Source organism: Lepidochelys kempii, chromosome 5, assembly GCF_965140265.1.
Source record: "Lepidochelys kempii isolate rLepKem1 chromosome 5, rLepKem1.hap2, whole genome shotgun sequence".
In the NCBI taxonomy this organism is placed as follows: Eukaryota; Metazoa; Chordata; order Testudines; family Cheloniidae; genus Lepidochelys; species Lepidochelys kempii.
Window position 1 is genome coordinate 123,137,651 of NC_133260.1, and position 16,802 is coordinate 123,154,452.

At 46.2% G+C, this 16,802-nt stretch overlaps 1 protein-coding gene across 1 annotated transcript; it reads right to left on the minus strand.

Moving 5' to 3' along the window:
- Positions 1-723: 723 nt before the first annotated feature.
- Positions 724-12,404, minus strand: ALDOB (aldolase, fructose-bisphosphate B). The gene is made up of 9 exons (XM_073345696.1): positions 12,296-12,404; positions 6,340-6,461; positions 5,826-6,037; positions 5,194-5,248; positions 4,034-4,194; positions 3,691-3,774; positions 2,871-3,045; positions 2,110-2,309; positions 724-1,270 (listed from the first exon to the last, which is right to left on the minus strand). The coding sequence occupies exons 2-9, from the start codon at positions 6,449-6,451 to the stop codon at positions 1,175-1,177; spliced, it is 1,095 nt and encodes a 364-aa protein (XP_073201797.1). The 5' UTR covers positions 6,452-6,461; positions 12,296-12,404; the 3' UTR covers positions 724-1,174.
- Positions 12,405-16,802: the final 4,398 nt, after the last annotated feature.

Here is a 16,802-nt window from a genome sequence, read left to right on the forward strand (position 1 = left end):
GTTACAGGGCAGGCTGTGATACAACCCCTCGCTCGTTTGGATTGAACCCCAGAATGTGATAGTGACTACAAGTTTACAGAGAGTGTGCACTGGATCAGTATCTAAGAGGCAGCAGGACCTAGTGGACAGAGTCTGCCTGGGAACTCAGGAGACGGGTTCTCTTTCTGGGGTTCTGAGTAGCTTTGGACAAATCACATAATGTGTCTGTGCTTCAGTTTCCTCAGTCTGTAAAATGGGGATAGTACTGTTTATTTCCTTTGTAAAGTGCTTTGGGATCTGTGTATGAAAAGTGCCATGTAAGAGTTAGGTATTATACGCACATCATTAACTCAGCTCTCAAAGTCCTGTCCCAATATGCACCAGGCTCAGGATAAAATTGAAGAGAAGGATTCTCTGGACACAGTCTTTGGAGGTAGCTTTAACTGTCTATGGCTATGACCCTGAAAGCTGTGCCTTGCAGGCAGAACCCTGAGCTCACCTGAAGGCCCTCTGAACTCACATTGCAGGATCAAGGCCTAAGTCATTATCAGAAATGCAGAGTTTCTTATTTTTTTTAAATATGTTTTTGATCTCATTGGCTGTTCACAGGCAATTATTTTGTCTGGTTTAGTTTGTACACGTAAAATTCAACAAGCAGTTGAAAGTAAGCCCAAGGTGTATATGTGCACTTGTGAGACAGAATTAAACTTACATTTTAATTGTGTGTGAATCAGATGCACATAATTTCACAGTTGCAGATGCTTTATTCACAGCCCATAGATTGAAACCAATATCTAGAATGTGTAATACAGGAGTCCAGTGTGCTCTCTCCAGCTGCAGAGTGTGGTTTTGGAGGGGGCCTGTGCTTTATTTGCTAGTGAACAGAGAAAATTGATGGCATGGGATGAAAATTGATGCCCGCATTCCCATGTTTCTAGGGTACAAAGTAAAAAACCACCCTTTCAGGGGGAGAGACCGATTTGGTAAATTATCAATGGCAGTAGGGGCTAAGTCTGTAAAACAGGTACCATTTTCTTGGATAAGATTAGGTGATTTTCTCCCTACATTTTAGGATTAAAGTGTGCGGTTGAGCCCATAGTTTGAACCCACATGATTTCCAGGTTCCTTTACAGAGTTAGGATTTTTCCTTTTTCAGTCCCCCTAGAGGGACAGGGTGGTAGTATAATCCCACACCCTAATATGTGTAGCTGGCAGTGAAAAGGGACTGTTTCGCAGCTCCATCACTCTTCCCAGAGACAATATATTGTCCTTTGGATGCTAACCCGTTAATCTGAAAAAACAAAAAGGAGGGAGAAACAGTTACCCAGAGGAGAGAGTAAAAAAAAAAAAAAACAGGGAGAAGTAAAGAACACAGGGAAATAAGGAGTGCTTCTGTGAATTCCCAAACAAAATTTACGAGGGGGATTGGAGAATTTAGGAAACAGATAAGATAAAGACTGTTATACTTCTAAGGCAGAATGGTAATGATCAAAAGTTATTGCATCTGATAGCTATCTGTAGGCCTATATAAAATGAGCTAACCATCTCAGACAACTTTACCCATATTGTAAACATGTCCACAGAAATTACCTTTAATTAGCATCCTAGTTGACAGTCTCAGCAAAGAAACCAAAGATTGATTGGGTAAGGAGAATAAATAGAGTGACCAGATAGCAAGTGTAAAAAATCAGGATGGGGGTGGGGGGAAATAGGTGCCTATAGAAGAAAAAGCTCCCAAAATCAGGACTGTCCCTATAAAATCGGGATATGTGGTCACCCTAAGAATAAACCACCTACTTATGCTTACAGATGTCTGCAGAGTAGATCTGAGGACTATTATTGGGGCTTTGAGGGGAAGTTTGCACAGCAGTTTCCTGTGTTAGACTTGTATGTGGGGCTGTCAGCCAAGAACCAAACTCAAGAAAGAAACATCCTTGGATGAACATGAAACACAAGGATGGATCAAAGCAACAGGCATCTTTAGAACTTGGGGAACATGTCCCCATTTATCACACAATGTGTTGTGCAGTATCTCTCTGAAGTAGGGTGATGGTTCTTTTAAAGATCTGGACTTAGAACTGGAAGGTCTGGAGTCTGCTCAGTCATGATAATGAAGTGAAGGTCCCATACCTGTGCCCGTTTGCAAAATGCCTCCTGCGTAGCCTTCTTGTTCTCAGGTTTGCCAGCCCAAGCAGCAAGTGCTGATGCCTGCAGAGCCCGTCCATATGAGAATGTCAGCTTCCAGGGTTTGGGCAAAGAACACTGGTTGATGGCACTGAGGTTGAGAGAAGCTTCCTCTTCACTTTGGCCTCCAGACAGGAAGCAGATTCCTGCAGGAGGGGAAAAAAAGAAGACTTAAAAGTTTAGAGACCACTGATTCACTCTGATGTCCTGAGATGAAGCAGAATCTTGTAGTGGAGGGAGCAGGAACATAAAGAATCACAAATCACTGTTTTCCCAGGGAAGGCATTTAGGTGAGACTGAAGAGAATTAGGTCAACTGTATATCCATAGATAATGTATCCTATCAGTCCTCAGTGAAATTACATATGATGCCCAGTCAAATCTACCACTGGTGTCTGCTGTTCTGTCCATAACTGGAGATGCAACAAATTCTCTTAAAATCTACCAGTGCAACAACCACACAACCCAGCCCCTTGGGAACAGAACAGGTCATTAAATGGAAGCAAATGGAGACATATAAAGGGAGACTCAACAAGGGAGACATGGTGGACTGACCCCTCCCACTCAGGTCTTACTGCACCTCAGTACATGAGACTTGATGGTTTCAAATCACGATAGGTCCTACAAGCAACCCTAATAAGCGTTTGAGTCACTTGGATGGATGATCCTTGTGTCTGCATGGAGAAGCAATGGATAATAATGAGTTACCAGGAACAGCAGCAGGAACAGTGCGATCGAGGGCAGTGACTGTTGCCATGGCTACCTCCTGAGGGGTGTACTTCTTGGGGCAGGAATGCCCAGCAGTCACCATATTCGGTTTCAGCAGTGTTCCCTCCAGGTAGACATGATGATCATTCAGGGCTTTGTAGACAGTAGCCAGGACCTGGGAAACAATGAGAACAGGAGGATCGTTCAATGCTTATTCATGTTCGCTCAATGCTTGGCTTCACTCCCATACTGATTCACCAGTGGGATCCAGGTCTGCAAACCTGCTGTAGAGGGACAACCTATATCTGGGGTGAGAGTGGAATTCACTGTCCATGTTTTATCCAGGCTAGGCTTCAACCCTCCTTCCATCACTTTACCAACAAGCCCTCCAAACCTGCTATGGAGAAATATTTGTCCCTTGGGATGATAGAGAAATTCATTCTCCATAGTTATGGAATTCTTGGCTTTAGCCCCTCAAACCTACCTTGCTCTGGAATGGGAAAGTTACAAAATATGGAATGGTAGTGGAAACATGGATGATACCTCTTCTCTTAGAAGGGTGAGCCCTTCTCAGCGAGGAAACAGGGTAGCCTCGTGGCTAGGGCACTATTCCCACTTCTGCCACCTACTTACTGTGTGACCTTAGGCAACTTGCTCAACCTTTCAGTGCCTCCTTCCATCCCCCACCCCACCCTCCATCTGTAAAATGGAGAAAAGAAAGTGCTTTGAGACTTATGGATATAAAGCTCTGTTTAAGAGCTAAGTATTGTTGTTATTATTATGCTGATTGATGAAAATGTCTGGTAGGTAAGAATCTTACCTTCTCTGTAACATACTGACAGCGCTGGAGGTCATGCTCTCCATCGGGTAGGACCTCCGGTTCTACAATGGGCACCAACCCATGCTAAGAATGGAAAAACAGAAGTCAGTGGAGGTCTGGACAAGAGACTGCCCTATCAGGGATAACCTGAGAAAGGGGTAGTAAAGCAAAGAGAACTACCGGAAAAGAGAAGATACCAACAGACTCTCTCAGCATGACAGACAAAGAAGCCTCCTCTCAAACACATGGGAACTATTTCAAAAAAGAGTAGGAAAGGACACCACTTATTCCCACATCATAAGAAGGGAGGGAACTATTTCACACACACATTGAGAGTTTATACCTGCTGGCAGATGCTGGCATAGCGTGCCAGTGTGTTGGCATTCTCCTGGATGGCTAGAGTGGAGGGAGTTGTTTCTGTGATCTTCAGCACAGCACGCCACTTGCCAAAATCAGCACCATCCTTCTTATACTGGGCGCAGCGCTCAGCGAGCCCATCCAGCCCTGCAAGTATTAAAGGGAAAGGAAGGTGCCTTAGTTAGAGCCTCCAGATTTATGTGGCCGGGGCTGAACTTTGTGTCCTCTACGCAACCCTGTGGAGGTGGGGATGCAGAGTGAGTGCGGGGGTGGAGGTGGCCTGTGGCTCCTACCTTCTTCTCATGGAGACTGCTATTGTGTGGTCCCTGTGCAGACTACATGCCCAATGCAGTAGCTGCTCACAGTATGGCCCTCAGGGAATGGGGTTCCTTAAATGGACAGAGCTAGGATGGTAACTAGGGAAACCCTGGGTATAACCTATGGTTAGCAAAGCCTCTGGGACAGTAATCATGCATAGTGCATAGTGTTGGAAACAGGAACTGCTGCACAAGGTCAGAGGATTAGTACATAAAATCTGATCTCCTGATTCTGACTATGTAAAACCTGATACCTCAGAGGACCACTAGTCCCATCTAATTTCACCCCCCAAAATACACATGAACAACCCTGTAATGTTAACTTGTGGGGGGTGAAGGGATAAACCCTTTCTGATCCCAGCTGGTGATCAGTTTTATGCCTTGAAGCAAGACAGAGTTCTTGTAACTTACTACCCTTCTGCCTACTTATTACCTTGCAGCCCCTGGTGCTGCTGGCAGCGCTCATCAAGCCAAAAGGGATGTTTCTGGGCGGGGGGAGGCTGCTCTCTGCATGCTGGCTGGTACCTGGAGGGCTGTGGTGGTGGTGGAGTGCATTATGCCTAAGTGTGTAAGAGGGGAGCAAGGGGTGCCAGTGAGCACATGCCCCCCCCCACACCCTCCTGTGCCTTTGGAGGTACTCTTTTGCTCCTGCCCTCTGCAAGCACAATACTTTCAGCTACTGCTGCTTGTATAGTGCACCTGCTTTTCCCTGCCCCACATGGCTTTCACTTTAAGAACCATAGCTGAGCCCTAAATACTCCAGTCATTTAAATCTCTCCTTGTCAGGAAATGCAACCCCATTCTTCATGGTTTAGAGGAAATGTCTCACCTTGAATGGTGGTTTCTCCATTAGTTCCTGCCAGCGGGGCTGTTCCTTTATCAAGCTACGGGAGGTACATGGAAAGGAAGACGTGTTAACAATTAACAGATCAGTATAATTTCTGCTACTGTAACCCAGAGCTAGTATAGACTCCTCAGCCTTCATCAGCAGGAGTCACTGTGACAAATGGTGCAGGAGCTCGGTGGGCAGAGTCACTGGAAGAGACAGAAAACAAGCGCTGGGGAATGGGGAAATTGCAGGAGAGAACAATGCATGACAATGAACAAACAAAGCATTGGGAGTGGGAAGCAGAATTGTTGGTGGGAACAACCCCAGAACTCAAGGAGTTGGGGAGAGTCACTGGAGAGGATGGAATCAAGAGCCTTGAGGACAAGGGGATGGAAGGGTGAAGCAAGAGCTCTAGGGGGTGGTGGGATTTGCTGGATAAAACAGGTCAGGATCAGTGGCTTTAGCCGTGCCTTGGCTAATAGTACAGGAGCACTGGCTGCAGCGGTAATGCAGAGAATGGTGCCAGAATGACAAAAGAGCATTGCTTGTCAGCGAGATCCCTGCCTGGGCACAGTTCACACTGGGAAGGGCTCTGGGGCTATTGTGCCAGCAGGGCCCTTGGAGAGATTCACCTTTATTCCCACCACAATGCCTTTGTCTTTGATGACATCTGGGAATGGCTTTCCACTGCTGTCCTTCTGATAGAGGGTCTCATGGAAAAAGATCACGCCCCCAATGCTCTGATTGATGGAGGCATCCGAAGAAAAGAGGATCTCTCGGAAGGCACGGCGATTTTCCTCTGTGTTCTCCACCTTGATCCTCTGCAGTCTGCTCCCCATAGTACCTAGCAAGAGGGGCTGAAGGTCAGAGAACATGATATTGGGAATGATTGTCCTTTCACTTATCTTGTATAATTGCAAGGATGGTGTAACTTAGAATTAGGCCTTCTGTGACTGTGCAGACCTGGGCTTCTCTCCTCAGCCCATGCCCTCATAGTTCTGTCTACGGACACCAACCCTGCCCTGATGGACCACTTGCTCCTGAAGAAAGATGGAGATTGATTGACTCCTGCTTGGGATCTCAAATTATTTGAAAAGCAAAATGGCTTGAAGGTCACTAAGAAATATCAATAACTGTTCAACTCACCCACAGACTCATCCGCAGCCAGGATCCCCTTTCCTGGAGCCACAATCCGCTGTGCTATGTCAGACAGAGCCTTCTTCTGCTCTGGAGTCAGCGCTGGAAACTGGTGGGTCATGATGGCTATTCTGGAGAAGACACAGAGACACCCATTGTTTCATACTGAGGTCTGTTGTGGATAGTGTTTGTAAAATCACATTGATTGGATATAGACACAACAATCTCATGTATCTCCTTCTGGTGGGAGTGAGGTTCTCTATATTCTTCAAGGAGTCCGGTGGCACCTTAAAGACTAACAGATTTATTTGAGCATAAGCTTTCGTGGGTAAAAACCCCACTTCTTCAGATGCATGGAATGAAAATGACAGATGCAGACATAAATATACTGACACATGAAGAGAAGGGAGTTACCTCACAAGTGGAGAACGAGTGTTGACAGGGCCAATTTGATCAGGGTGGATGTAGTCCACTCCCAACAATAGAGGAGGAGGTGTCAATTCCAGGAGAGGCAAAGCTGTTTCTGTAATGAGCCAGCCACTCCAAGTCCCTATTCAAGCCCAAATGAATGGTGTTAAATTTGCAAATGAAGTTTAGTTCTGCTGTTTCTCTTTGAAGTCTGTTTCTGAAGTTTTTTTGTTCAAGTATCGCTACTTTCAAATCTGTTATAGAATGTCCAGGAAGACGGAAGTGTTCTCCCACTGGCTTTTGTATGTTACATTTCCTGATGTCCGATTTGTGTCCATTTATTCTTTTACGTAGGGACTGTCCGGTTTGGCCAATGTACATGGCAGAGGGGCATTGTGGGCACTTGATGGCATAAATAACATTAGTAGACGTGCAGGTGAATGAGCCTCTGGTGGTGTGGCTGATGTGGTTGGGTCCTCTGATGGTGTCGCTACAGTAGATATGGGGACAGAGTAGGCAACGAGGTTTGCTACGGGGATTGGTTCCAGGAAAGACCTAGGGAGAAGCCTGGGAACCAAAGGAGAGGCTGTGTTAACCACAGCTTACTGGGAAACAACACTAGGGGCTCAGAGGTAGGAAGTAGCCAGGGAAACAGCAGCACATGTGAATGGTGTAGTGGTGCTGAGTACACCACAATGCCTTGCCTGCCACAGCATGGGGCCAGAGTTAGAGCGGTTGGGGTGGGGTTATAGAGCCAGGCTGGCAGGGCAATGGTGCAGATTAGGATTACACCTCTAGAAGGAGCAGCCCATTTTAACACAGCTGGAACCCAGAGCAGAAAGTGTCTCTGTGCTCCCTCATCAGCCCCAAGGAGGGGGATCTAGAAGCATCGACACAAGGATTACTGAGCACAGGATGGGGCTGAGGTGTGAGCCCAGAGGATGGGTTAGGGAGTAGCCTGCGAGGGGTGAAAGGATCTCTTGTTACCCCAGAGGGGGTCCAAACTAGACATGACTTTGAAGGGCTAAGTCGTGGGCACAAACAGGCCATTGCAGGTTCAGGGAAACGATCAACAGGGGATGCAAGAAGTGAAGACTCCTGCAATGCCATGACATGATGACAGAGGATGCTATTGTGGTGAGTGGAACTGCTTGCATCTACCCATTAGACATGTCGCGTCCCATTTAATTCTCTAATTTACATGCTTAGGCACCGATCCTTGAACCCCACTGTCTTCAATGGGACTCTGTGCAGACCAGCTTTTAGCATGCGCTTGGTATCCTATAATACGGCCTAAACAAGAGCTAGCACTGAGCTAGCTCAAAACACTTCAGTAGCATTACTGTAAGTTTTAGGGCCAATCTGGGGCACCCTTACTCAGGTCAACAAGCAGTAATTCACATGAGCAGTCACATTCACTTTAAGTGTTCCCTAATGTAAGGGTTGTACAAGCTGGTCCTTTGTGTTCTGGACCCTTACTACAGGGCACTGTAGAATCCTCCCAGAGAAAAAGATATATTTAGATTTTTTTTCTCCACTATTTTCTGAGGTCTTGGAAAAGGGTCAGGACAAATATCTACACCCAGTGCGTATGGCAAGGAAATCTGTGATACAGTAGATGGAATCTACCTGTTAAGAGTGGCAATGAGATGATGTAACAAGTGAGTAGTTAGCTCTCTGTGGTGCACAGCAGTTGTGTGGGAGACAGCTGTGAATCACAGTATGGGATGGTGGTTTTGCTGGAAGTTAGACCAAGGCATGGTGATTTCTAGGTGCCCTGTATACCTGCTTAGTGATGACCCTTGAGCTGAGAAAATTTGAGAGTGATAACATAACACATACACCACCAGCCAATCAGAATCTCACTTTTGAGTTTCAGCTTCTGGCCCATGAGTGTTGTTTTTCTGTTTATTGTAATTGTTCACAAAACAGATAGAGGGGAGGAAGAGCAACAACAAAGGAAGAAAAATACAGAAAATGCACAAAATCAGATGCAGCGTGGTGGCTAAATAGAATGTTCTGCAGAGCTTTCCAGCAAGCTCTGCTGGTGCTTTAAACAAACAGGGCTGTTTGTCTAACCCAGTCCCTGCAGAGAGGCAGCTGGCCCAGAAAAACACAGCAATGAAAGTCAATATTGCTGTGTTGGAATTTAGACCTTTCCCCAGTAGGCGCAGTGGTGCAATGCAGAAGGGAAATATTGTCACAGACATCAGCACAAACATTGCATTCAGTTAATATTACAACAAAATGGACTAAAGTGCAGGCACACATGGGGATGGGAGAGGGAACCTGGGGAAGAATTTCAGTGGTGTTAGCATGTTGCACTTCAGAGCGGGTTAGAAACATCTGTTCTTTCTTTATGCCTTTCCCTTGGCTATTACCCTCAGTACTTTGTTTCTTACATACTTTCAGTGTCAGGTTTAGAATATCATTTGCCCATTGGAGAAACCAGTTGTGTTATAACATCTGGGTTCTGGACAGCAGAAAAGAGGGGATGCAATTGGCACAGGTGATCATGATTGTCTTTTATCTCTCCTTTATATAAAATATGTCAAATGTGCAGGGAACATGTTGACCACTTGGCCCTCTCTGGGTTTGTGCAGCTTTGTCTGCACAATTACTTGTGAGCACAATTCTTCAGCACTTGTGTACATTCACATTTACACACTCAAAACCCCATTTGTATGCACAAATCATGTGCAAGTAGATCTGTGTGAGTGAATTTTACCATTGTGCACAGAAATGGTAGTGCTTAAAGTGTGTGAAAGTGATTTGAATGAGTAAAAGCTGAATGTGTACCATTGGATGTGGGTGGGGGTTTTAAAATGTGGCTCATAACAAACAGGCAAAAAGTACAAGACCTGAGTCTGATTTCTGGTTCAGCTGTCTGTTGGGGACACTGGGATGGAAAATTTAACCTTTTGCATAATGGAAACAAAAGTAATAAGTGCTTGTGCAATGGCTGGCATCTTGGCCAACAAAAAGGATTTAATTGGGGACCGCCAGAGCTAAACGCATGAGTTGCTTGAGCTATGGAACCAGGCTTCCCCTATGAGACCTGCAACAGATCTGCATTCTCTGTGGATCATGTACAGAGAGTGATATGTGACACACTGATACGTGTGTTAAACTTGGAAGATGCAAACTGCTCTAAAATGCTTAATACTTGTATTATTCTATTGACTTGAGAAAAATTATTCCTCCTAAACAAAAGCGGGGAAAATCCTCTCATTCCCGGGGAAATGAGGAAGGGAATTGCCTGAAAGTATGGCAAAGAAAATAAGTAAGAACCTCTAAGAGAAGAAACAAAGAAGCATTGGTGTAGAATACAAGGCAAATTGCCCTTTCGGAAATGCATTTAGAATTAAAAAGGCTGGTTGGCCCAAAACAGATGTGAAGGAAGAGAGAAAGTAACACGCACACCCAAGAGTGCATGAGGGACAGAGAGGCGGCTGTTAGAGGAACAAGTGAGGAATTAACCGTTCATGACTACAGGAAATGAGGAGCGTGAAGCAGGGGCTCCCTTTTCCTCTCTTGTACAGCAATCTTGTACTTACATTCATTCTGGTGCTCATAAGACAGAAAGCCAGGGCACTGTCCTACCATGCCGTGAATGGGAACATTATCCAGAAATAGTTAAAGCACTGAATTTTACACATACAAGCATACATGCTGAACATTAAATCAACAGCCATGTTTACAAAACTAAAATAACTGCTAGAGAGAGAAAAGCCATCCCAGTGCCAATCAGCATCTCATGTGGCTTTGATGGTGGTGAGTATATATACTGCACTGTCCTACAGGCGCAAAGACAAAACTGTAGATGTAAAGCATGTAGATTAGGGGGTGGGTCCCCTCTGCCAAGTGTCAGAGGAGGAAGGTTTGTAAGGGATCCTTTCTGTGTGTCTTACAGAAGAGGAAGTTTCCCCTTTGTGCACAGAAAAGGAGTGGGGAGTGTAATGTAGCAAAATGCCTCAGATCTGGAAAAACGCCTAGATGAAGGATTCAGACTGCCACTGCCTTAGGAAAATGAGCAAGCACTTATGATGAAGATGGTGATTTTGTCCAAGTTCTCTCAAGTGGCTGGAAGATCAGACCTCCCAATTCCCTAAAAAACCTGATTGCCAGCTGTTTGGTTTTCTGTGTGCAGGTAGTGGGCATACATGCACCATGGCTTTTCTTATAGCAACTTGTAAGGTAAGGTTTTGCTGAAAGAATACTAAATATCTATGGGTGTTGTAGGGGAGAGGAGAGGGAGCGAGGAACTTTCCCCCATCTTATCCTTTGCTTTGGGGGCAGGCATCAAGTGGCCCTTGCACCAGACTAGCTAAGGTCACATTGTCCGCTCCAAAGTGGGTGGGAGGGTATAGGGCACATGTCTCCACTGGCCAGCAGAGCTTATGGCTGCAGAAGGGAATGGACACTGCTCTGCATTCCCCTCTATGCTCAATGCTGCTGCATCTCCTTTTTGGTGACGGGCACCGGGAAACAGGTGCCCTGAGGACTAGGGAGTGGCTGGGTCATATACGGGACTATTCCAGCAGCTGGAAGACAGGTGGGTTAGAGCACTCGTTTTCAGGTGCTGAGGATAGTTTCTTCTTGGTGGTGACTGCGGTGGTGGCATGCCCTGGTGGGTAGTGGTAGGACTGAGGGATTGTGGGAGGGTTCTGCCATGCTGGCAGTTGGCACTTTTCCCTGGAGTAGATGGAAAGTTCTGGCAGGTCCCCTCGAGAGCTCTAGTCCTTGGGATGCTAGCAGGGGCAGTGTTGGTGTTTTGGTGAATTAGGAGGTTGAGGGTGCTGGCTTGGGGATGATGGAGGGGTCCGCAGCTGCCAACGAGCCTATTCATGTTCCGTAGCTCTGAGCAATTTACTGAAGATGACTGTTCTCATCCTCTGTATTCAAAGGGGTCCAACTCCACTGCTAGTACAGTGGAATATTTCTGCCAACAGCTTCTGTTACCTCTTTTCATGTAGCCTTTTTTCAAGACTATCCTATGTCCCCTTATCAAAGTCAGTCTCACCAGCACTACTGCTATAATACTTCAGAGGAAATTAAACACTGAATGCAGGTTGCAACACTTCATCATCCCTGACTGTGCAATGTGCATGCAAGGAATAAAAAGAAGATTGCATTCTGCAGCTACAGCCCAGATCTTCCCACATGCACTTACACAAATCACCATTTAAACAAAGTAGCAGAAAATGACACAGAGACAAACACACAGGCTATTGATCCAGTCTCCTGAATTACGGATGAGGATTATGTGTTCACATTCGCTTCTTCCAGGTGTTCTTTGTTACAAATTTAAGCCAAAATAGTTAGCAATTTCATCAAATGGGGCTTATTACATTTATAGAAGATAGATGAGAGAGATCACTGCAGAAAAAAGAAAAACTAAGAATGAACGCGTTTCTTTCCTGATTTGGCTAGCGATGTCATAGTTTTACAAGCTGTTCCTGACAAAGCAAAATCCACACATTTACAGAAAAGATACATATTCTCTCCTCCCCCCACATTCAGATCAGAAATGAATCAGTAGTTTATTATCACTCACTGTTTGAGGACAGTTTCTCCTTCTCTGCTAAAAGTTCCTTCTAAGGTAGCTGCGGCCAAATAGGTCCAATCTCCCAACTCCCAAACTTTTTATAACTTTCTCACCAATATTTTTTTTTCTCCCTCCTCTTCAGGCTGTTTGAGGTGGTGTCTCTATGCAACACCTCTGATTGGCTGAAGGACCATAAATCTGCCCAGCCAATCAGATTTATTCTCTTTCTCATATACCGGCTTGGAAGAATTATAGTTTTGTTTCTTTCCAAGTGAGAATGACAAATTCCGTAAAGATTCTTTTGACAGATCAGTTCAACAGCTTCCTTGTCCCTTTCAAGACATAGAACAAATTATTGCAAGACCTACACTGGAACATGCTTACAGTGAACCTGGCTAGAGCTTGCATTTTAGGGCCAGATCCTTAGCTGGTGTAAATCAGCATAGCTCCATGGCATTGCAACCCTCTGATTTGGTCCCTTGGGGCCAGGGCCCATGTGTTCCCTTGGATTTTGTATATGGCTTGCAAAGTGATGAAGCTCAGTTTGCAATCTTAGTAATAGAGTCAGTCTCTGGTAATAGTGCAGCAGAATGAAAGTCACAAATTGCTTCAGTGCATTGCAGTGTGCAAATTGGAATTCTGTTTGTGGGGTGAAATTCACCCGAGGAGGACAGGTGAGCACAAGACCTATTCAACACTTAAACCCTCAGATTAGGCTTATGTGGTACATACTATTCACTGTGAAAAACAAATGAATTCTCTGTACGTGGCTTCCAGGGCATCTATGCTCATACTGCTGATACTTTCAGTTTGTCAAATCACAATAGACAAGGCTGATTTTTTCCTTAGGCTTTTCATATTCTAGGTAGCCCACCACAGTGGGGTTGGACACATATAGTACAGGGACTGCATTAAGCCAACGTCAGACTCTTAGCAATGGCACACATAGTAGCCTTGGACGTTAGAGCTTGTTTTAACTGAACAATGCAATGTTTGCTTGGCCACTGACGTTCTCTGTCTGTTTTTTATGGCGTGTGTCATAACCTTCAGGTGAGCAGCAGCTGCCAGACACTTGTTGAAGGAATTGTGGCTTCTTATCAAAGGAGGGCACCTTCACGAGGCCAGCACCCTCCCACACTGAGCTTCTCCACCCCTTATGGTGTGAGACTTGGACCATGGCAAATGCACAATTAGAGCTAATGCAGGGCCAAACCCTCAGCTGGTGTAAATAAACATAGCTCCATGAAAGTCATTGGCGTTACAGTGATTCGCCCTAGCTGAGGATGTGGTCTGTTATTTCTTCCTTTCACTTTTTACTTCCTTCCTGATAAGCCTGTTTGCAGAATAACATGGATGTATAGCCATTGTGGTGAATATCTATGGCCAGAAAACCCTAACTGCCTTGTGGTATCTGTTTCATTATTTGATACATCTCTCACCTGGGGACTCCATCCCTTCCAGAGAGATGGATTCAGTGATCTAATTAACTGTTCTTCACCGCTAACTGCTGTGATCCTATATAGTAACAACCGATATTTATCGTGACAAGCCTTATTAAAGGGATCTGGTGGGGGTAAGCAGGACGGGGTAATTACCATACCAACATGCTCTTTTCAAATTTGTCCTGCTCCTTTGAATGCCCCAGAGAAAACCCAGCTTGGAACCTTGTTTCTCCTGATCCTTTTGAAAGCTCAGTGGTGCTCCAGGGTGTATCGTTCCCCTCATGATGGGGAAGTGATATGACAGGGGCCCTTGAAAGAAATTGGGCAGAAGGGCAACGACTCTGGGCAAAATTCCTAAAAGTCTTGCTGGGTATTTTTGAAAACACAGTGTAACATCCCATCGCCCAATGTGCATTTTTTGAAAGGATTTGTTTTTCTGAAGAATCTGATGTCACCTACCATGCAATTCCTTCTGGGCTGAAATCCAGCACTACAGGAATTACAGGCCCAGAAGCGTCTCTGAGCAGCCAGGAAGAATTTTAAAAATACTCTGAAAGTGACTAAATATGGAGACTCAATTCTGTTTCCAGTTAGGGTTGACAACTTTCTACCCGCACAAAACTGAACACTGTTGCCCCGTCTCCTGCCCCGCCCCTTCTTCAAAGCCCCACCCACACTCACTGCCTCTGTCATTCGCTCTCCCCACACTCACGCTCTTGCTCATTTTCACCAGGCTGGCTCAGGGGACTGGGGTGCGGGAGTGGGTGAGGGCTCTGGCTGGGGTGCAGCTCTGGGGTGGGGCCAGAAATGAGGGATTTGGGGTGCAGGAGAGAGCTCTGGGGGGTGCAGGAGGGTGCTCCGGGCAGGGACCGAGGGGTTCGGAGGGCAGGAGGGGGATCAGGGCTGAGGCAGCGGCATGGGTGGTCGCGGTTCCCAGCCAATGGGTGCTGCGGAACCAGCACTTGGGGCGGGGGCAACGTACAGAGCCCCCTGGCTGCCCCTATGCGTGGGAGCCAGAGGAGGGACATGCTGCTGCTTCCGGGAGCTGAGCAAAGCCACGGCAGGCAGGGAAGCTGCCTTATCCCTGCTGCACCAACTGGACTTCTAACGGCCCACTCAGCAGTCCCTTTTCGACCAGGCATTCCGGTCGAAAACCAGACACCTAGAAACCCTACTTCCAGTCCTAGAGAGAGTGGTCTTCCAGACAGGATTGGGAGTGAGCGAGCATTCCTACGTGATGTCGCACTGAGCCCCAGCCACATTGAAATCAAGAGCCATGACGCAAACAGCCATAATGGGAAAAGTGTAGAGGCTAGAGCAAAACTCTAGAAAGCTAGTGTGCTCGTTGATAGGTGAGAGCCAGCTAAGGATTTGGCCCAATGATGATAAAAAGTCGGTTACTTGCACCATAACTTTTGTTCTTTGAGATGTTTATTCCACTCAGGTGTGCACGGGTACTGCTAGGCAAAGTTCTCTGGCTTTGGTGTGCATGGCACATACATACCTCAGTGGAATACACGTCTGCAACCGTTTGAAGAACCACCCTTTAGGATTATTTTAAATTCTTTGGGTCAGGGACTCTGTGTGTGTGTGTTTTTCTACAGGGCCTAGCCCAACATGTCCCTGATACTCCTAAGACCGGCCATACTGGGTCAGACCAAAGGTCTATCTAGCCGTCCATACTGGATCAGACCAAAGCTCCATCTTCTGACAGTGGCCAATGCCAGGTGCTCCAGAGGGAATGAACAGAACAGGTAATCATCAAATGATCCATCCCCTGTCACCCATTCCCAGCTTCTAGCAAACAGACTTTAAGTCCAGAAGGGACCATCATAATTGCAGGCCGAAGAACTTCACCCACCCACTCCTGTACTAAACCTCTAACCTCTGGCTGAGTTACTGACATCCTCAAATCTTGATTTAAAGACTTCAAGTTACAGAGAATCCCCCATTTACTCTAGTTCAAATCAGGAAGTGACATATGCCCCCTGTTGGAGCAAAAAACTTCCAAGATCTCCCTCAATCTGAGCTTCCCAACCTCAAATACTGATTGAGGCCTTCACGTCCTACCCTAATATAAGTATTTAAATAAAGATTGATGATGATGCAAGGAAGGAAAACTGTGCCCTAACTTTGGGGGAAAGGAACGTGATGTCTGAAGTTGCCTCACACCATTTCACAATCTGCCACCACATCAGAAATGGGCAAAGTTAGATTAAAACCCAGTCTGCAGCGTAAAGCCTGTCCCTAGCCGTGTTGTATGCCTGGTTATGTCCATAAAGTGACTGAAACGGAACTGGAAATATACTGATTGGTGGAAGTGTGTGTGAGCGTGTATGTGTGTGCACGTGGAAAGACAGGACTGACAAAACACAGAAAGGGTGCTCTGTGCATGGTGGGGTTAAAGTGCGATCTGATGTAGATTAGTATTCATGCGTGACTGTTCACCTTTCATCTCTCCTGTCACACTGGGGAGAGCTGCCATCTGGCTGTTTTCTATGCCTTAGAGTCTTGCTCAACCATCTCAAAGTCCAGCTGGTTTGTCACTATCTAATCAGGAAAGTGGTTTAAGTAGTCTGTTTCCCCACCCCATCCCACAGTCCTCATCTCAGAAACACTGGCCTTTAATCAGTGTTATGAGAATTCTGCCGCAGTCCTGGCTCCACAGCAATCAGGGCAGCCTCCTGGCAAAACTGTCTATCTCCCTGACATGTGGGGTTTGCCTCTTGTCAGCAGGTGCACCAGCCGGCACCGTGGATCCCAGATCTCCTGCTCTACAGAGGGAATTGGCTTGCTGCACCATCCCTGCACAGTACCCTCCTCTCTGCATTTGGCCAGTTCCACCAGCATGTGCAGAAGGGGAGAGGCCCTCACCCTGGCCTCTAAGCCACCTGCTTGTGGATTACTTACACCAAAGAGGCACTAGGAGGGACAGCAGTTGGCCCGTGCCCTTCATGGAAGGCGCAAGGGTGAAGGCTCTTGGAGTCTGCACTGGGCCCAAACACAAAATGGCCCCCAGTGTTGCCAATACCCACTAATACAGACACAGAGTTTCCCATTAGCAGACACTCCCC